Source organism: Dipodomys merriami, unplaced genomic scaffold (genome assembly GCF_024711535.1).
Source record: "Dipodomys merriami isolate MVZ:Mamm:240054 unplaced genomic scaffold, mDipMer1.0.p SCAF_28, whole genome shotgun sequence".
Taxonomy (NCBI): domain Eukaryota; kingdom Metazoa; phylum Chordata; class Mammalia; order Rodentia; family Heteromyidae; genus Dipodomys; species Dipodomys merriami.
In genome coordinates, this window is record NW_027204270.1 from 11884133 (window position 1) to 11905657 (window position 21525).

The 21525-nt window shown below is 47.9% G+C and overlaps 1 protein-coding gene across 6 annotated transcripts; it reads right to left on the reverse strand.

Annotated features, from left to right (window-relative positions):
• Nucleotides 1-224: 224 nt before the first annotated feature.
• On the reverse strand, nt 225-16069 carry Pigv (phosphatidylinositol glycan anchor biosynthesis class V). Of its 6 annotated transcripts, none has more exons than XM_070037547.1 (4): nt 15682-16069; nt 11307-11454; nt 4442-5551; nt 225-2266 (listed from the first exon to the last, which is right to left on the reverse strand). In XM_070037547.1, exons 2-4 carry the CDS (start codon nt 11382-11384, stop codon nt 1985-1987), a joined length of 1470 nt encoding a protein of 489 aa, XP_069893648.1. In that variant the 5' UTR covers nt 11385-11454; nt 15682-16069; the 3' UTR covers nt 225-1984. The 6 variants fall into 6 exon arrangements, with proteins under 6 accessions (XP_069893648.1, XP_069893649.1, XP_069893650.1 ...); XM_070037548.1 differs by lacking the exon at nt 15682-16069 and adding an exon at nt 15506-15657; XM_070037549.1 differs by lacking the exon at nt 15682-16069 and adding an exon at nt 15205-15492.
• Between the last annotated feature and the right edge of the window lie 5456 nt (nt 16070-21525).

A 21525-nucleotide genomic window follows, 5' to 3' on the forward strand; every position in this document is an offset into this window, starting at 1 on the left:
TGGAGATAAGAGTCTCACAGACGGGCTGGGAAGGTGGCTCAGTGGTAGAGCGCTTGCCTTGCTGCATGAGGCCCTGGGTTTGATTCCTCAGCACCACATAAGCAAAAAGAAAAAAGCCGGAAGTGGCACTGTGGCTCAAGTGGTAGAGGGCTAGCCTTGAGCTGAAGAGCTGAGGGACAGCGCCCAGGCCCAGAGTTCAGGCCCCATGACCGGACACCCCCCCAAAACAAAAGTCTCACGGACTTTCCTACCATGGCTGGCTTTGAACCATAATCCTCAGATCTCAGCCTCCTGAGTAGCTAGGATTACAGGCGTGAGTCACCAGCGCTGGCTCACATAAGTATGTGTTGGCTCACATAATTCTATGTATGAGGGAGCAGTCAAGATTTTGGAGCTAAAAAGGACCTATGAGCATCCTCCAAGGAATAACATCACTTCCCTAGTTTCAGAATACGTGATTAAGTCTGAGACTCGACCAAGTTGACTACAGGAAAATGCAGTTTTCGAGAAAATCAGAACGTAGAGCTCCTACCACATTTTTAGCTTGACTTTTTTCAAATTATTATCAGATTTTTTTTTAATGTGTGTGCTGATCCTGGGGTTTGAACTCAGGGCCTTGGTACTGTCCCTTTTTTGCCCAAGGCTAGCATTGTACCATTTGCACCATCACAGGTCGACTTGCAGCTTTTTTAGGTGGTTAATTGGTGAAGAGTCTCAAATGAACTTTCCTACCAGGACAGGGTTTGAACTGTGATCCTCAGATGTTGGTCTTCTTAGTAGCCACCAGCACCCAGCTATTACTTTTTTGTTTTTGTTGGTTGTGGGGCCTGAACTCGGCCTGGGCGCTGTCCCTCACCTCCTCAGCTCAAGGCTAGCACTTTACCACTTGAGCCACAGCAACACTTCTGGCTTTTACTGCTTATATGGTACTGAGGAATGGAACCCATGGCCTCATGCATGCAAGGCAAGCACTATACCACTGAGCCACCTTCCCAGCCCACCAATTTTTTTCATGCTAGGGATCAATAACTAGGACATTATACACTCTACCACTGGACACTACCCACTGTCCCTACTATTTTTTGGGGGGGGGTCCGGTTGTGGGGCCTGAACTCTGGGCCTGGACGCTGTCCCTCAGCTCTTCAGCCCAAGGCTAGTGCTCTACCACTTGAGCCACAGCACCACTTCCGGCTTTTTTCTTTTTGCTTATGTGGTGCTGAGGAATCAAACCCAGGGCCTCAGGCATGCAAGGCAAGCGCTCTACCACTGAGCCAACTTCTCAGCCCCCTGTCCCTACTATTTGTAAACTGTAATTCAATGCAAATTTAACTAAGAATTGTTTAATTGCTGTAAAAAAAAAATCTTCAGAAACATTATCCCATTTAGAGACGATGGTCCCATTTTCCTACTGCTACCATATGGTCCAAGCCTGCAACATCTTGTATTATCACCAGCCTCTCAGATAAAGTTTGTTTTTTTTTTTCTCCAGTCCTGAGGCTTGAACTCAGGGACTGGGCACTGTCCCAGTCCCCAGCTTTTTTTGCTCAAGACTAGCACTCTACTACTTGAGCCATGGCATTACTTCTGGCTTTTTCTGTTTATATGGTACTGAGGAATCAACCCCAGGGCTTCATGCATGCTAGGCAAGCACTCTACCACTAAGCCACACTCCCAGTGTGTCTTCACCTTCTTTTTTTTTTTTTGGTCGTGGGGCTTGAACTCTGGACCTGGGTACTGTTCCTCAGCTTTTCAGCTCAAGGAGAGTGCTCTACCACTTGAACCACGCCACTTCTGGGTTTTCTGGTGGTTAATTGGAGATAAGAGTCTCATGGACTTTCCTGCGGGCTGGCTTTGAACTACGATCCTCAGATCTCAGCCTCCTGAGTAGTTAGGATTACAGGCAGGAGCCACTGGTGCCCAGCTGTGTCTTCACTTTTAAACCCTGAGTTAACTTGGCTTCCAGCTTGTCCCTTGGGATTCCAGGTCATGTCCAAGGCAGGAAGTTGCAGTGGAGGAGCAGTCCCAGGAGCCAGTACGTTAGGAAGTAGCCTAAAATGTATTGTGTAACTGGAGAACAGGTTTTCCAGTTGTATAAAAGTACCATGATAGAATTTCTAGGGACCCTTTGTCCTGGTGGAGAGTCTTCTGAATAGGGCTTTGAAGATGCTGTCTCTAGGGATCTCAATAGTGGCTCTTGATCCTGAAGCAAGTGAGCTGCAAACCAGTACACAATAGGAGTGGAGGAGCTTAAAAATCTGGTGAGAACCTAGAAATCATAAAAAGGGAAAAACCCACATATTTATTGGAGTATTGAGCTGGACCAGCCTATCAACCTTTTTGTTGTTGGTTGGTTCATGGCTCCATGACTAGAAATAGATTGTGCCAGAAAAACAATTCAGCCGAGTGGAGGATCTGCCTTTTAAAGATGTGTGTGATAATAGTCTCAGGCTAATCAGCATAATAATGGGCCAATCAATACTACAAACTTTGGGGTCTAACTTTAGCCCAGAGCCAGTGAATTATAACTCTAAGGAGGCTCCTTTATGGCACTGGAGTGACCCAGCAGAGGGAAAGGGGCAACCGATCTGCTAGTTCAACCTTTCTCCTATACAGAAGTTAACAGCCAAGTTGCCAAGCCTCCAAACAGCCAACCTCATCACCCCGGAAACCGTGCTTGGTTGATACTCTGCACAGAATGCTACTTCATATTTCCCAAGTGCCTCTCATGAACACAACTGTTAACTTCACAAACCACCAATGCATGCCTCCAACAGGAAAATGTTGCTTAGCCTGTAGTCAAAAAACTTCCTTCGCAGGGTTAGAGGTTTGCCCCAATTGGTAGAACACTAGCCAATGAGCAAACACGTCAAGTACCAAGTTCTAGTCCCTATCTCAGACCAAAGGGGGGGTGGGGGGGAGGGGGAACCTTCCTCGGGGGATGTTGAAACTGGGATGTAATGGCCAAGATTACAAACAACAACGATGTAAGGTAAAACTCCTCCTAATTCTTTGGACTCTCTTCAGCATTGGACAAGGAGCTTCTCTCAAAACAACACCTGTCTACTTCAAAGTACTTCAAGAAGCCAACTTGGGTAGCTCTGATCTGTGTAGCAGCACTGGACAAGGAGCTTCTCTCAAAACAACACCTGTCTACTTCAGAGTACTTCAAGAAGCCAACTTGGGTAGCTCTGATCTGTGTATGATGGAAGGTCTCTGGATGTCCTCAGTGCCTGTTCCTTCACTTCAATCCAATCAGATCCTTTCATGTCCTTTCTTCATGTCTCTACATGTCTCTACATATGCCCACCCACGTACCTAGAATGTTCCTTTTTTTTTTTTTGCCAGTCCTGGGGCTTTACTCCCTGGGGCACTGTCCCTAAGCTTCTTTTTGCTCAAGGCTAGCAGTCTGCCACTTGAGCCACAACACCACTCTTGTTTTTTTTCTGTTTATATGGTACTGAGGAATTGAACTCAGGGCCTCATGCATACTAGGCAAGCACTCTACCACTAAGCCACAGTCTAAGCCTCCCCTTCTCTGCTTTTTATAAAGTTCTTAATTTTTATTTTATTTTTTTTTGGGTCCGGTTATGGGGCCTGAACTCTGGGCCTGGGCGCTGTCCCTCAGCTCTTCAGCTCAGTGCCACTTCCGGCTTTTTTCTTTTTGCTTATGTGGTGCTGAGGAATCGAACCCAGGGCCTCAGGCACGCAAGGCAAGCGCTCTACCACTGAGCCACCTTCCCAGCCCAAGTTCTTCATTTTTTGAGTGGTGGTAGTGTTGGGGTTTGTACTTAAGGTTTCATGCTTGTTAGACAGGTACTGAGCCATGCCTCAAGCCCTTTTTGCTTCGGTCATTTAGGGAAGGGAGGTATACTGGTACAAAGTCTTGAACTCCTGGACTCATGCTCATCCTAGACCTTCTTGCTCAGTTAGCATTCTACTTGGGCCGTTCCTCCAGTTTGGCTTTTTTTTGTGTGCCAATCCTGGAGCCTGTGCTCTACCACTTGAGCCACAGCTCCATTTCTGGCTTTTCTGGTAATTCCTTAGTCTCATGGACGTTCCTGGCCAGACTGGTTTTGAATTAGATCTTCAGGACTCAGCCTCCTGCTTAGTTAGAATTACAAGCATGAGCCACTGGCACCCAATGTCTTTTTTTTTTTTTTTTAATTAATCTCAGATCAGCTAGCCTTCTATCCCACTGTATTATAATTGTATCTGTTCAATGTATATTTCCCTGCTTATACCACAAAGCTCAACCAAGGCAGTAATTTTGTTATTTATGCTTCATCCTCAGAGTTCTGACCCAGGGTTTGGCACAAAGAAAAATTTCAGAGTTGAATGATCAAATTAAGTACAGGTCACTCAAATGGGAGACGTTAGCTGTCTTCCCTGCCCTTGGGGTTATCTATATTCCCATCCTTATCCCAGTGGGAACCCACCTCACCTGAACATGCATGCACAGTCCTCCAAAGAGCAGCAGCACTGCAGCATGGACCAGGTACACAAACACCCCTGGACTGAGGAAGCCAGGATGGGGCTTATTGTCTCTGCTCCTTTGTAGCCCAAGTGTAAGGCAGAGCCAAGGATGGGTGGTCACGTATGTCCAGGTTGCCAAGGCCACCAGTATAGCCATAGGTGCAGCCAGTAAAAAATTAGGCACCTGTCTGAGCTCATAGTATCTCAGAAAGCCAACATTCCAGTAGACATCCTGGATGTAGCTATATATGAGAGGAAGGTCCCAGGAGCACCACGGCGGCAGATTTCCCTTTGCAATCCGGTAGCCCTTGTCCATAGCTAATTGCACCAAGGGTTCAGGAATGGAGTGAGGAGAGCCTGGCAGACAAAACTGGGTATAGGCATAATACTGAAAGAAGGCAAAGGGAAGGCTAATTGTGAGCACAGACAGGCACAGAGAAGCCATCAGCTTAAAGGACTGTCTCACCAGGCTTAACACCAGGAAAGAAGAAACAAAGGCTCGGCACTGAGAATGTAGAAGAAAGCCAACGCTGACCAGCCCATTGGAGCGTACCCCAGTAGCAAGAGCAAAGAGGAGACCACTAGTCCAGCCTCGGCCTCTCTCCAGCTGCCCCATGGCACTGAAAGTGAGGAGGGCAAATAAAGCTTCTGAATAGCCAGCTGCCAGAAAAACATTGGCGGGGCTAAGGCAGAAGAGCAGTGCTGCGTAAAAAGCTTGGTGAGGACAGTGCAAAACCAGACAGCCCAGGTCGTGAAGGGTGACTGCAGCCAGCACAGAGAACAAGGAGTTGAGCAAGGCTACTGCAATCAACAGGCAACTCCGCTGGCTCAGTAGGCCCCTCAAGGGCCTCAACAATTCAGATCCCACCAGAAGGGCCAAAGGGAAGCCAGGGAAGAAGGCAAAGTTGTGCTCATAGAGGTAGCCATGCTCAGCAATGAACAGGAAGTGTTCTGCGTCCCAGCGAGAGAGGCCACCCAGAAGCCCTTCCACAAGCTGGTCCATAGAACCCGAGGGTGCCAGGCGGGGAGGAGAAAAGGCTTCTGCTTGGTGATCTGGGATGATGGCATTGAAGAGGGCCTGTGGAGTAAAGAAAAAGCAGGATTTTGGCTCAGTAACTGAAAGAAAATTACCATGTCATAAAAGAAGAACAGCTGTCAGGAGCATGTAGCTCACATCTGTCATCCTAGCTAATCAGGAGGCTAAAATCTGAGGATTGTAGTTCAAAGCCAGTTCAGACATGAAAGTCCATGAGACTCTTATCTCCAATTAACTACCAGAAAACTGGAAGTGGTGCTGTGCTCAAGTGGTAGAGTGCTCACCTTGAGCTGAAGAGCTGAGGAACAGCACCCAAGCCCAGAGTTCAAGTCTCATGACTGACAAAAACAAAAACAAAAAACAAAAAACAGCTGTGTTGGGATAGTATCTGAAGCTTACTTTTGGACTAGTTTTTAAATCTGAGATGGACACTCTAATGTCAGTGAAATGAGTATAATCACTAGATTACAAACCCAGGTGTGAGACGCATGAGTCTGCAAGTGAGAAAAGAAAACTGGCTGGAGACAAAGCTGGAGATGGAAGGGTAAGTACAGGATCTGACGACTGAAGAGATTGTTGAAGAGAGAAGAGCAGGCAGAGGAAAGAGACCCCAGGATGGAGCCCTGGATACTCAAAACCCATGAGAGCACAGTGTCTTAGAACCAGATGAAGAATGAGAGTGACCAACTCTGTTAAATGCTACTGAGATGGGACTGAAAACTAACCACATGATTCAATGTGACGGCCACTGGTGATTTTGACTAGACTTGTTTCACTGAGGTCTGGAGGAGATTAACCTCTCAGACTGGGTTCAACAGAGAATGGGAAAAGGAAAACTGAAGATAGTGCACACAGATGATATATATAGATATTCAATGCTGAAGTTCAAACTTAGGGCTTTCATCATATTAGGTGCCTGCTCTATTACTGAGCTATATTCTAAATCTTCAAACACTGATTTTGAATTCTACTACAAAGGGGAACAGAGAAGTGGGGTAGAACATCTAACATAATGTGGGATAAGGATAATTTTTCTTTACTTTTTACTTTTTTTTTTGTCGGTCGTGGGGCTTGAACTCTGGGCCTGGGCGCTGTCCTTCAGCTCTTCAGCTCAAGGCGAGCACTCTACCACTTGAGCTACAGCGCCACTTCCGGTTTTCTGGTGGTTTATTGGAGATAGGAGTCTCACAGGCTTTCCTGCCCGGGCTGGCTTTGAACCGTGATCCTCAGATCTCAGCCTCCTGAGTAGCTAGGATTACAGGTGTGAGCCACAGCACCCAGCTACTTTTTAATTTTTTTTTTCAGTTGTGGGGCTTGAATGCAGGGCCTGGAAGCTGTCCCTGAGCTTTTCTGCACAGGGCTACTGCTCTACCACTTTGAACAACCATACTTCCACTTCTGGTTTTCTGGTGGTTAGTTGGAGATGAGTCTCACACACTCTCCTGACCAGGCTGGCTTTGTTTTGATTTTTATTTTGGGTCCAGTGGTGGGCCTGGACTCTGAGCCTGGACGCTGCCCCTCAGCTCTTCAGCTCAAGGCTAGCGCTCTACCACTTGAGCCACATCACCACTTCCGGCTTGTTTTTTGCTTATGGGTGCTGAGGAATCGAACCCAGGGCCTCAAGCATGCAAGGCAAGCGCTTTACCACTGAGCCACCTTCCCAGCCCCACCAGGCTGGCTTTGAATCGTGATCTTTAGGTCTCAGACTCCTGAGTAGCTAAGAATATAGTTGTGAGCCACTAGTGCTTGTTGACAGAATTTACTTAAGGTGGGCAATAAATGTTTGTATGTTACTTGGAATAATCTAGTGAAAAGTATGAAGGAGAAAGGAAAGAATGGCGGGGCAGGGAATAGATGATGAAATCTGCTAGACAAGTAGAGGAGCTAGCCTTAAGGGATAGTTCACCCCCATTCTGTAATGAAGGTGATGGATGTGGCAACGACCACCTGAAATGCGAGGATTACAGGTATGAGTCACCAAAGCTGGCCTTTGGGTTTCAATTGATTTAGTTTGTGCCAGTTCTATAGCTTGAACTCAGGGCCTGGGAGCTAACCTTGAGCTTCTTTTGTTCAAGGCTAGTGCCCTTTCACTTGAGCCACATATCCACTTCCAGCTTTTTGGGGGTAGTGCCTAGTTTCATTTATTTTGGTGACAGGCCTCATGCATACCAAGCACACACTACTGTTGAGCTACATTTTTAGCCCTGAATTTAACTTTTTTAAAGACTCTTAGGTGATTCTGATGTGAAGAAAAGTTTGTGAGAATGGGAGAGTGCATAGGAGAATGCACAGGCTACAGAAACACACCAAGAGTTCTATGTAGCACTAGTGACTTACAGCAGAGTAGTTAGTAGGGTTCACCAGTTTTTTCTGGGTAGGTGCAGGAATGGATGAAGAAGAGAGCTAAATTTAACCAATGTTGGGCTTTTGTCTAGGGAATAAAACAGGGAAAGGGGAGCAAGAGAATTGTGTGTGTGTGTGTGTGTGTGTGTGTGTGTGTGCGTGCGTGCGTGCGTGCGCGCGCGCGCGCATGGGAATGATTACCATGATGGATGATGGAATCTTAACTAGGTAAGAAAGGCTGTTGAAGCCACAGAGCAGAGCAGATGAGCAACAGTGAAACTGGTAGGATCAATGGATTACAAATCCTGAGAAGAGCCAAGTGCTGTTGGAATCCTAGCTACTCAGGAGGCTAAGATCTGAGGAATGTGGTTCAAAGCCAGCCTGGGCAGGAAAGTCTATGAGACTAATCTCTAGTTAATCACAAAAAGCTGGAAGTAGAGCTGTGGCTCAAGAGGTAGAGTATTAGCCTTTAGCCTTCAGCAAAAGGGCTCAGGGACAGTGCCTAGGCCCAGAGTTCAAGATGCATTACATTGACAAAAAAAAAAAATATCCTGAGTAGGTGGAGAATTTTTAGAGCTGGGGTAATACCAGTATCCTGCAAAGACAGAAAATAGTGAGCAGAGACTAGAATGCTTAATATTTCTATTATTGGGTGGGAGGTGGAGGTCCTGGTATTACTGTGAGAACGGTGAGACAAAGATCATTAAAGAAAGAAGTGATCAGGCTATAGATGTAACTTTTTGTGTGTGTGCTGATCCTAAGGCTTGAACCGAGGGTCTAGGTGCTGTCCCTTAGCTTTATCACTCAAGCCTGGTGCTCTACACCTGAACCACACCTCCACTTCTGGTTTTTTAGTGGCTAATTGGAAATAAGAGTCTCATGGACTTTCCTGCCCAATGCTGGTTGGCTTCAAACCAAATTCCTTAGATCTCAGCCTCCTGAGTTAGATAGGATTACAGCCCATCTGTATATTAATATTGAAATTACAAAGACATGATCACAAGTAGTGCCAAAAGAGTGTGCCAGGGAAACTGCAAGGAATAACTTAAACTGATGGAGATGACAGAAACAATGAAGGGTGATGTGGTATAAAACCTGATGACATGCCGGGTGCTGGTGGCTCACACCTGTAATCCTAGCTGAGGAGGCTGAGATCTGAGGATCGCGGTTCAAAGCCACCCTGGGCAGGAAAAGTCCGTGAAACTCTTATCTTCAATAAACCACCAGAAAACCGGAAGTGGCGCTGTAGCTCAAGTGGTAAAGCGCTAGCCTTGAGCTGAAGAGCTAAGGGACAGCGCTCAGGCCCAGAGTTCAAGCCTGACCAACAAAGCAAACAAACAAACAAAAAACCTAATGATGTGAGATTTAAGGCTGGGAGTAGTGAGGAAGGAGAGACAATGAGACAGAACTTACTGATTCATGTTAAATGTTTTAGTGCCTCATTGTATTGCCAGTCACTTAAGAAAAACATGGGGACTGGGAATGTGGCTCAGTGGTAGAGTGCTTGCCTAGTATGCATGAAGCCCTGGGTATGATTCCTCAGTATCACATAAACAGAAAAAGCTAGAAGTGGCGCTGTGGCTCAAGTGGTAGAGTGCTAGCCTTGAGCTAAAGAAGCTCAGGGACAGTGCCTAGGCCCTGAGTTCAAGTCCCAGATCTGGCCAAAGGAAAAAAAAAAGAAAAAGAAGCTGGGCGCCTGTGGCTTATGCCTGTAATCCTATCCACTCAGGAGGCTGAGATCTGAGGATCACGGTTCAAAGCCAACCCAGGCAGGGAAGTCCATGAGACTCTTATCTCCAATTAACCACCAGAAAACCAGAAGTAGCACTGTGGCTCAAGTGGTAAGCACTAGCCTTGAGCTGAAGAGCTGAGGAACAGCACCCAGGCCCTGAGTTCAAGCCCCATGATTAACCAAAACAAAAAACAAAAAAGAAAAAGAAAAAGAAAAAGAAAAACACACCCTACCTAGGACAATTCAAAAATTCTTTTTTTTTTTTGGGTCCAGTAGTGGGGCCTGAACTCTGGGCCCAGGTGCTATCCCTCAGCTCTTCAGCTCAAGGCTAGCGCTCTACCACTTGAGCCACAGCTCCACTTCTGGCTTTTTTCTTTTTGCTTATGTGGTGCTGAGGAATTGAACCCAGGGCCTCAGGCATGCAAGGCAAGCACTCTACCACTGAGCCACCTTCCTAGCCCTGAGGAGGAGTCTTCTTAACTTGTTCTTAGCACTGGCTTCAAATTATGGTCTTCTTGATCTTCACTTCCTAAGTAGCTGGGATTACAGATGTTCCATTGCACCAAGCCAGCCTAGCTCCATATTTTTGTTGTTATTGTTGTTGTTGTCGTGGGGCTTGAACTCTGGGCCCGGGCACTGTCCCTCAGCTATTCAGCTCAAGCCGAGCGCTCTACCACTTGAGTCCACAGTACCACTTCCAGTTTTCTGGTGGTTTATTGGAGATAAAGAGTCTCACAGACTTTCCTGCCCGGGCTGAGATCCTCAGATCTCAGCCTCCTGAGCAGCTAGGATTACAGGCGTGAGCCACTAGCGCCTGGCTTCCCAGCTCCATATTAAAAGCTCTGTTTTTTGGTTAGTTTCCTTATCAGGCCACTTCCGAGTGAGTAAAACCGAATGAGACTGGAGTGATAGTCACAGATAATCCAGGGCTCCAGGTTGAAGACACTTATTTATTTTTTGGTCGGTCGTGGGGCCTGAACTCTGAGCCTGGGCACTGTCTCTGAGCTGCTTTTGCTCAAGGCTAGCGCTCTACCACTTGAGCCACAGCACTACTTCTGGCTTTTTCTGCTTATGGGGTGCTGAGGAATCGAACCCAGGGCCTCATGCATGCAAGGCAAGTACTCTACCACTGAGCCACCTTCCCAGCCCTCCTGAAAGCATCTCTGATTTGGAAATACATAAGACAATTCTTTTTTTGTTTGGTGGTCCTGGGCTTGAACTCTTGGCCTGGGTGCTGTTCCTCAGCTCTTCAGCTCAAGGCTAGTACTCAACTACTTGAGCCACAGGAACACTTCCAGTTTTCTGGTGGTTTATTGGAGATAAGAGTCTCATGGACTTTCCTGCCTGGGCTGGCTTTGAACAGTGATCCTCAGATCTCAGCTTCCTTCTTAGCTAGGATTACAGGTGTGAGCCACCATGCCCAGCACATCAGACAATTCTGACCACTAGTTCAGAAAGGAAAACTGGGATCTAGCTAACTCTGACCCTTCTTTAGCTTGCTATGTAGCTTTGGGGAAATCCATTTAACCTTTCTGGCTTGTGCAACTTCACGTGTAAAACAAGGAAATAATACTAAGATTCCTACCCATGATTTGGCTATAAAGCTTATGTCGCTAAGGTTATAATCACATGGAAGGGCACTGTGAGAAATGTGAATTAGTCTTCCTGCCTGGCCCAGGCAGGTAACAACTGCATGTTCAGAACAAAGGATGAGACACTGACCTGCAGTATCAGAGTCAGAACACGGCAGCTGATGGCAAACCGCAAAACTTCTTTCTGGGATGGCTTCAAGGGCCACATTCTCCCACCAATAGGAATTCAAGTGTGTTGCTACCAGGACAGTGCTTCCTCAGGCTTCTAAGTCCAAAACCTAAGGAAGAACATGTCACACATGGATCAAAAGTAAATTACTGAAAGCATTCTTCAAAGGAGACCCCTTCCCCCTCAGCATTCTATGGCAAAAGTAACCCCTTGCTTCCAAACCGGAAGAATGTCTTGACACATGGGACCACTGGGTGTCACTGTGAAGCACTGTATTCTTTTTTTTTTTTTTTTTTTTTTTTTTAATTTTTTTATTGTAAAGATTCTATACAGAGGGCCACAGTTACATGAGTGGGGTAATGAGTACACTTCCTCTTGAACATTGTTACCCCCTCCATTGTTTTCTCCCTACCATCCCCTCCCTCCCTCCCTTCCCCAAGGTTCTTTTTTTTTTTTTTTTTTTTTGATTGTGATTAAGTGATTACTTAATTTCCGGAAATTCACAGTATTGGAAGCACTGTATTCTTGTAGGACAAGTTTCACATAGCCAAGCATGAAGGAGGAAAACTAATCTCACTGAAAACCTTTAACAGAAGCTGGGCGCCAGTGGCTTACGCCTGTAATCCTAGCTATTCCTCAGGAGGCTGAGATCTGAGAATCACAATTCAAAGCCAGCCCGAGCAGGAAAGTCTGTGAGACTCTTATCTCCAATAAACCACTAGAAAACTGGAAGTGGTGCTGTGGCTCAAGTGGTAAAGCGCTCACCTTGAGCTGAAGAGCTGAGGGATAGCACCCAAGCCCAGAGTTTAAGCCCCACAACCAACCAAAAAAACAAAGCAAAACAAAAAGACTCTTAAAAGCACAATGAGTGCTCCTCCTATGTAGGAACTGTAGACACAGGTTCAAGTCCTGATTTTGTCACGAGTTTCCATACTATGTATAAATGGGATTAATCTCCTTGCCTATCTTACAAAATTATCACAATGATGAAACAGACTAATGTGTGAAGTATTACAGAAGTCTACACTGTGGTTGCTATTATTTGGTGTGTGCCCTTTCTCTCTTGCCCAGAATAATAAACTAGCTCCCAAACCAAAGTCCCAAAAGTGGGGCATAGAACCATACTAGAAGCCCATAATGACTACACAGGCCAGCTTAGCTCTCTGATGTGTGTTCAGCTGGTCTGTTAAATTAAGTGGAGAAGGAAAAGAAAACCGCCACTCAGCAGGACTTCAGCCAGCTCCCCTTGCTAAAATAAATGTAGGGTGAAGGCTGAGCCTACTACAAGGGATTGAGAAAACTTATTTCTCATCTGTTTGTCTCAGTGGCAGCAAAAGTATGAACAATTAAAAGCCATTCTGAGGCAAAGAATGCACTTTAAAGCATTATTTTACAATTTTTTTTTTCTTGGTCCTGGGGCTTCAACTCAGGGCCTGGGTGCCTCTGAGCTTTTTTTGTTCAGGACTAATACTCTACTACTTGAGCCACCACTCCACTTCTGGCTTGTCTGTTAATTAATTGCAGATTCTTATGGACTTTCCTGCACGTGATGGCTTCAAACAGCGATCCTCAGGTCTCAGCCTCCTAAGTAGCTAGGATTATGGGTATGAGCCACCAGCACCTGGCTATTTTACAATTTACTTATTTCTTTCTGGTCCTGAACTCGAACTCAGAGCCAGGGTGCTGCCCCTGTGCTTTTTCACTCAAGGCTAGCACTCTTCCACTTGGACTACAGTGCCACTTCCAGCATTTTCTGTGATTAACTGAAGACAAGACTCACAGACTTTGCTGCCTGGGCTGACTTTGAACTGTAATTTTCAGATCTCAGCCTCTTGAGTAGTCAAGATTACAGGTGTATGCCACTGGTACCTGGCTTTTTTTTTTTTTTTTTTTGTCGGTCGTGGGGCTTGAACTCTGGGCCTGGGCGCTGTCCCTCAGCTCTTCAGCTCAAGGCGAGCGCTCTACCACTTGAGCTACAGCGCCACTTCCGATTTTCTGGTGGTTTATTGGAGAGAGGAGTCTCACGGTCTCTCCTGCCCGGGCTGGCTTTGAACCGCGATCCTCAGATCTCAGCCTCCTGAGTAGCTAGGATTACAGGCGTGAGCCACCAGCGCCCGGCTCTGGTACCTGGCTTTTTATTTTACTTTTTTTTGGTCATGGGGCTTGAGCTCTGGGCCTGGTTGCTATCCCTCAGCTCTTCAGCTAGGCTAGTGTTCTACCACTTAAGCCACAGTGTCACTTTCAGTTTTCTGGCTGTTAATTGTCTCATGGACTTCCCTGCTTGGGCTGGCTTTGAACTGCGATCCTTAGATCTCAGCCTCCTGAGTAGCTAAGATTACAGGCATGAGCCACCAGCGCCTGGCTTATTTTACAATTGTTTAAGTTAAAAGTTAGCAGTGGCTCCTAGAAAATCAAAAAGGAAGATAAGATCATTAGAAGCAGCTCACTGATCTGGGGTGGACTATGCCTAAAAGAAAAAAAGACTTTAGGAACAATAAGGGTTGAAGAATTCTCTTTTCTCTTTCATGTTAACCTATCAAGGCCTTAGGAACTCTGACTTTTCACTAGACTGTGTTATGCTCTCAGTACTCTGTGCTTTGCTGTCCTCATCATTATTGCTTTTTAAGTTGCTTTTAAGGGCAGGGACTTTTATGTAACACCTAGCACATAAGCAGGCACCTTACGACTCATCTGTGTTCTAAACGACTGGAAACGGTAGGGACAGGAAACTGCACCACAAGCTTGCTGCGTCTAGATAAACAATCACCGCTCCAAGTATCCTGCCTCCATCATAAAAAACGTGACAAGTCACAGAAGCCATAGCGTGTGGGAGTACTCCAGAAAGGGAACAAGGTCGACTAAGTGACAGTACTATTTTCTTGGCACAAGGGGGCGCCCGCTGCTTATTCCTTCATTAGGAAGCCAGGAGGAAGGGAGGGGCCCTCAACTCCCACGTGGGTTTGCTCTTGACAATTCAGTTTAAAGGCAAGCTTGAGAAAAACTGGAAGCAGTGGGACTTTATGAATCTACCCATTATCTCCAACATCTGACTCGCTAAATCTAGAGAAACCTCAGAAACACGCACACCCAACTTCACAGTTCTCTGACCAGGGTGAATTCACTGTTTTTCCTTTCCTGGACTTCCCTTCCCACATGCAGACATGAGGTCGGGAATAGAAAGCTTGTAACCCACCTCAGTCTCTTGAACAGCCTTGCATTCTTCCTCTATCGACTCAAGCTCTGGCCTCAACGTCCACGATTTGTGGCCCACACACACAAAAAAAGCAAACAAAACAAAAAGCCCGATTTCTCTTATTTGCCAACCTCACTCCTCAACAAGCCCCTTGCCAAATCAGACTCAACTGTAAGACGCTTATGGAACGAACTCGCTTCACTTATTATTTTCCCGTGAGACACACAGGCTCCAGAGATCTCATTAGACACTATGCGGCCAGTATAATTACCATCGCCATTTTATGGATGTGAAAACTGAGGCTCACGGAGGCCAACTGATACACCCAAGACTACTTAAAAGAGATATTCGACGCTTCTGAAACCTCATCCCCAGCCAGGATTATAAACGCCGGGCCCAGTACGTCCTCCAATGGTACAGATCACGCACTTCTGGCAACGCCTGGGGTAACGGGGCCCTGAGAATCGGGGAAAGCCTGCTCAGACGGAGCTCTAGACCGCCGGGGTCAGCCTGACATCCATGCCGGGCCCAGGGTCGCAGGGCCCAAGGCCTCGAGGGGTCACCCCGGAGACCAGGCTGCCTCCTGCCGGCCCCAGCGAGCCCGGAAGGCCGTGCTGGGCCGTTCGCTCCAGACACAGTCCCTACCAAGGACAGGGCATCACCGACCCTCAACCCGAGGGAGCCACGGCCAACAGGCTGGTCCCGAGGGAGCCGGCGGGCCGGGACCAGCCACAGGGCCGGAAGCAGGCGAGGGCGGGAGGCCGTAAAGGAAGAGGCGGCGCCGGAGGCCGCTATGGCGGAGGGGCGGGGCTCCGCGCTTCTTCGCCGCTCCCGCCTCATTTCTCTCGACCTCCGTCTCGCAGCTTTCCTCTCTACCCACAACGCCAATACTCCAGAGTTTGAGGAGGGGGTTGTCCTCCGAGCTCTCCCTTCCCGATCTCCCCTCACAGGGCCCGATCCTCAGCACCTCCATCCGGGTCCCGAGCACTCAGCGCCTGCGCCCTGGCTCCGACGACGTCGGTCCCGCCCCGCTCCTGCCCGGACTCGGAGCCGCTCCGCCTCCCTGCGCGGCGGCCATGTTGACTCCGGGCGAATGTGGGGGCGGGGAGGACGGCCCGGCGCGCTGTTCGCTCCGTGTCGTACCTTCCCGCCTCGGTGACACCTGAGGAGTTATCTCCGCCTCGGTGACACCTGAGGAGTTCGCCTCGCACACGTCGCCCTCCTCCCAGGCGCCTTCCGCGCCTGCAGAGAACGCCAGGGCTGCCGCCTCGGAGTCGGTGCTCCGGTCCCAGCTCCATGGCGGGCGTTCACGCGGGTCCCCCAAGAAAGCCGAGGCTCGTAACTGGGGGGGGGGGCTGCCCCCTGCCCCGCGGGCCCGTCACCGAAACCAGAGCCCTGCGCTTGCCGGAGCCCGCTCGGCTCGGCACAGGCTTGGGCACACAACGGGTATTCTCGGAATACTCGAAAAGGAGTCTGTGGGGGGGTTTCTGTGGCAAGCAGCGGGCGTCCGGCCGGCTGGGTGTGAGGAACGTGGGGGTCCTCCCTCCCCCGGCGCCCCCCGGTCCTGACCGGAGCGCGGGCCCGCCCCACCCGCGCGGACCCCGGCGCGGGCCCCGCCCCGCCCCTCCCGCGCGGACCCCGCCCCCCGTGGACCCCGCCCCGCCCATGCGCGGACCCCGGCGCGGACCCCGCCCCGCCCATGCGCGGACCCCGCGCTCCTGCCACTCAAGCACACAGTGTCTGTTGTAGGAAGTGGAGCCAAAAAGAAAAAAAAAAAGGAAGTTAACTTAGCACAACCGTCTGCCGGGGAGGAGCGGCCGGTGGGCACCCCTGGAACGGAAACGGTTAGAACAACTTTGCACCCTTCTCAAAGGAAACAGATCATAAATCGTTCTCCGTGGAGCTGGGAGGGGGGGAGCTCTGGTTTCTCAGGAGTCCAAAGCCTCCTGCGGTTTCATTTACCTGCCCCCCCCCCCCCCCCCAGCAGCTAGGGTCTGGGTTCGCTTCTGGCCACAGCCCCGGCGGAGGGAGGAGTTTATCTTCCCACTTCAGTGCCTAAAGTGGGTGGAAACAAAGAGATGGTTGCTATCTCTTCCCAGCAAAGAAAAGTAGCCCCCAGCAGTTCTGGGGCGGCCAGGGGGTGGGCTGGGGCGGGGAAACCTGTGTCTTTCGATGGTTTATAACTCAATTCAGGCCCTGAAACCTAAACTGCCCCCTACATATTGGCTTGTGTGTAAGGTAGATAAAGTACAAGGCCCATTTGAGTGGCTGGGTGGGGAAGTGGAGGTTGTGGGGGGGCTGGTCTCCCCGGGTTTTCAGCTCCAGAGACCTGAGAAAGATACGGCGAAGCATGGGCCACACTTGTGACTGGGCCCAAGGCTGTGACTTGAATCTCTAGACGCTTACGAGGCTTCAGGCAGCTCTGTTTGCAAAGACAAAACAGAAACCAACCGTCCTGGCTCTGGGAATGCACACGGGCTAGTGGTGGGAGATAGGGAGACAGGGATTCTCAGAGCTCTGTCAACACTGAGTTCTCTCAAAAATCTTTGTTAAAAAAAGGCCAAGAGGTAGAACTTTGTCCAGAGCTTTAGCTCTACTTTCCTGAAATTTCTCCTTCCTTTCCTTCCCTGATACCCAACCCCCTCCTCTTCTGCTGTTTCCTGTTTCATTTTCTGGCTCGGGCTCCAACAGGAAAACCAGGAAGCTGAATCTTGTGTTCTCAAAGCCTTCACACCCTGGCTCTTCAGACTGGAAGGTGGCAGGATGGGATGGGAGGGGTTTCTAGGGCTACAAGGCTGAGTGAGAGGTGAGAGAGGGACCGCTCTTGCTCTCTACAGTATGCTTTTAGAGTCTGCAGCTAAAATGGTGCCTGCATCAACAGAGAAATGTAGAAAGCAAGGGAGCCAGCCATGGCTCCAGAAAGACTACACCTCACAGTTGCTCCTACTAAAAGCAAATACATATACCACTAAGAACCAGTTTCACACTACAAATCCCTAATCTGAGCAATAGAAAGCATTAAGATTCCTAGAATCTTAAAAATTCAAGAGGATTACAGTATTTCTGTTCATTGAATTTGCCTGGCTGTATTCTAGCTATTTCCTCTACTTGAAACACTACTATCACTATCCTTTGGCCAGTCTCAATAGGGATGATACTTTCACAGACTACTCTGCCACAACTGCCACCTGGTGCTAGCCCATTCCCCTATTCAGTGGGTGTTTTCTTCACAAAAGCATTCTCAACTTGAAATAGTGCCTTTAGGCAGGGGATGTAACTCCATGATGGAGCCCAGGGTTTGATCCCTAGCTCCACAAAACAAACAAAACAAAGCAACTCAGTGCCTTGCACATTGTGTGCCTACAAAAAAGATCTGGCAAAGTCAATCTAACCTGCTACTTTTATTTTATAGGCTCACAAAGGGGAAGTAAAGGTCCTGAAGACACGAAGATGGTGGTGAGGAAATTTCAAGTCAGGTTTTTAGCCTTCCAGGCTAGTTCTATAACCACATGTTATTTTAACAATGCCCAGATACAATCCTTTCCTTCTCTTCTCTCCCCGCCCCCCACCCTTCCCCCACCCATGGTATATTAGGTCTTAATAGCACCTACCTATCCTTTTCTCCATTAAATTCCATATCTTATTTGATTTATTCAACAATATAAGAATGCCTACTAAGTGATAGAAAATAGGGATGTACTATTGAGCAAGATAGGCTTTGCCCTCACAGGATTATGGTCCTTGGCATAAAGTGCTCATTAAAGATGGGCTGGCTGTTTTTTGGTTTTGTTTTTTGCCAGTTCTCCTTGAACTTGGCCTGGGCATGGTCCCTGAGCTGCTTTTGCTCAAGGCTAGCACTCTACCACTTGAGCCACAGCACCACTTCTGGCTTTTTCTGTTTATGTGGTGCTGAGGAATGGAACTCAGGTCTTCAGGAATACTAGGCAAGCACTCTACCGCTAAACCACATTCCCAGCTCAAGGATGGGCTGTTTTAACTCCATAAACAGAAAAGAGGGAGAGGGAAGTGGTAGAAGAATTAGGGAATTCTCATGTACAATACATTTCTCAGCAACAGTCTGATCACTCATACCTCTTTGAAATTGACTGCTTCCACATCAGAAGGCCTTGGCTTCAGGCCCAGAGGACAAACAGCCCAGCATGTGTGTGTGTGTGTGTGTTCTCACTGGTTTAGTTTCCAGACACTAAACTTTCCACAATTCCTATCCTAAGGGATTGGAGTAGGTGACCTTAATCTTGGGTGTTGGGTCCGAGGCCATATTCTTTTTTTTTTTGGTCCAGTCCTGGGCCTGAACTCTGGGCCTAGGTGCTGTCCCTCAGCTCTTCAGCTCAAGGCTAGCGCTCTACCATTTGAGCCACAGCGCCACTTCCGGCTTTTTTTTCTGCTTATGTGGTACTGAGGAATTGAACCCAGGGCCGCATGCATGCAAGGCAAGCGCTCTACCACTGAGCCATCTTCTGAGCCCCGAGGTCATATTTTTGTGGGCCAAAAGTAGCCACAATGGCTTCTGATCCTATCAATTGTTAGTAAGCTAGACTAATACCATGATGGTAGCAGCTGTGCTTTACTAACACTTCATTACTTCTTTTCATCGTAGATAAAATAGGTAACATTTATATCCTTCCTGATATGTAAAGCAACACCAATTTTAGGTCTTCAACATTTAGCAAAAAAGCATCCATTCTTGATATGGACAAAGATCACTGGATGTTTATCTGCTCCAGGTCAAATACCTTTCCCTGCTTCTAAGAGCAGGAGTCAGTCTCTAGTGATTCTAAGTCTATGGACACTCTTAACCAGTCTTCCAGTAGTAAGAAATCCTTCAGCTCCACTGAGACGCCTGGTGGGAAGGCCTTAGCCACTCAGGAGTGGCAGTGGCTGCCAGTAAAAGAGCCAATGAGGGTGAGTATATTGTTTAGGCTAGACTTGGCTGCTGTTCAGCCATGAAAGAAGGTTAAGGTCATTTGTGGGTTGGGGAAGGAGGAGCCTGGGAAAAGAACTACTGGACACACCCCTGGGTTCTCTACTGGCAAGGTTCTATTTACTTCTCAAAGGCAAATTACTCACAGCTCAGTGGTTAGCAGTTCTTTTGCCCTTGGTAACTCCAGTTAGAAACTAGAGACCAGGCTTAGGCTCCTCTGCATTGCAAGAGAGCAGATGAAAGGAACCAAGGAAACCAAACTCCTAGGTAATGCTTCACACACAGCCCAGAAATGCACTTTCTAGATTAGAAAATGGGAGCTCAAGAGGCCCATAGCAAAAATACCCATCAGCAACATTGCTTACCAAAATGTACATATGAAAAGTTTTCCATTTTGTTTTTTTCCAGAAAAGGCCTACAAAGTCATCTTGGTTGATAAAGGATTTCCCCTCTGAATAGAGAAATACTAATTATTCATTTCAGTACCTGACCAAAATATTAACAGCCACATGTAGTTTGATGAGCAATTGGTTGAAATTCTTTATCTTGGATGCCAAGTACCGCTCCCCCCCCCCCCCCCCCAGCAAAAAGCAACAGACACATACACACAAACACCTTGCTTGCTTTAGATTCAATTACTCCTTGATATCCTCTCATCTAGACAGGACAAGCAATATGATACACTGGGAATGGGAACAGCATGGGACTTAGTTGGCATATAAACAAACAAGCCTTTTACGTCCCTCAGCCTATTTCTTCAACTGTAAACTGACATCACACAGGGCAGTTGTAGGATTACTTTGTCTTGCAGTATATAAAAACATCTCAGCCACTCACCAGTAGCTCAGTCCTAGAATCCTAGCTACTCAGGAGGCTGAGATCTGAGGATCACAGTTTAAAACCAGCTCAGGCAAATAAATCCCTGTTAGATTCTTATCTCCAATTAACCATTCAAAAACCAGAAGTGGAGCTATTGCTCAAAGTAGTAGAGTGCTAGCCTTGAGCAAAAGTGCTCAGGGACAGCACTCAGGACAAGTTCAAGCCCCACAACCAACAAAAAATAAAGAAAAACATCTCAGAAGCTGTTACCTGTAATCCTAGCAATGCAGGAGGCTGGGTTCTGAGGATCAAGGTATTAAGGCCAGCCAGGCAGAAAAGTACGTGAGGCTTTTATCTCTAATTAATCAGCAAAAGGCCTGAAGTGGTAGAGTGCCAGCCTTGAGTGAAAAAGCCAAGCTAGAGCACAAGGCCCTGAGTACAAACCTTAGTACTCACACACACACAAAAGCTGGGCGATGGTGGCTCACACCTGTAATATTAGCTACTCAGGAGGCTAAGATCTGAGGACCATGGTTCAAAGCCAGCCTGGGCAAGGAAATTCTTATTTTTTGTTGTTGCTGGTCGTTGGGCTTGAACTCTGGGCCTGGGCTCTGTCCATGCACTTTTCAGCTCAAGGCGAGTGCTCTACCGCTGGAGCCACAATGCCACTTCCGGTTTTCGAGTGGTTTTATTGGAGATAGAATCTCACAGCGCTGGGAAGGTGGCTCAGTGGTAGAGCGCTTGCCTTGCATGCCTGAGGCCCTGGGTTCGATTCCTCAGCACCACATAAGCAAAAGGAAAAGAGCTGGAAGTGGCGCTGTGGCTCAAGTGGTAGAGCGCTAGCCTTGAGTTGAAGAGCTGAGGGACAGCATCCAGGCCCCACAACCAGACTCCTCCACCCCCCAAAAAAAAGGTCTCACAGACTTTCCTGCCCGGGCTGGCTTTGAACAGTGATCCTCAGATCTCAGCCTCCTGAGTGGATTACAGGCGTGATCCGCTGGCGCCCCACTTGCAAGGAAATTGAGTGACTCTTATCTCCAACTAACCACCAGGAAACCAGAACTGGCACTGTGGCCACTGTGGTAGAGCATGTGCCTTGAGCTGAAGAGCTAAGGAACAGCACCCAGGCCGAGTTCAAGCCCCACAACTGACAAAATAAAAAAATGCTAACCCTAAGAAAGAGAAGGGAAATAAGGCAGAAAAGCAGATTGCTATTTTAAATAAGG

Excerpts from the sequence above, each read along its gene's own strand:
- Pigv (XM_070037547.1), bottom strand. The coding sequence starts at position 11,384 with ATGTGGCCCTTGAAGCCATCCCAGAAAGAAGTTTTGCGGTTTGCCATC. Across the intron at positions 5,552-11,306 it reads TTCTGACTCTGATACTGCAG|GCCCTCTTCAATGCCATCAT; the intron begins GTCAGTGTCTCA and ends TTTACTCCACAG. Across the intron at positions 2,267-4,441 it reads GACTGTGCATGCATGTTCAG|GTTCTCACCAGATTTTTAAG; the intron begins GTGAGGTGGGTT and ends TATGATTTCTAG.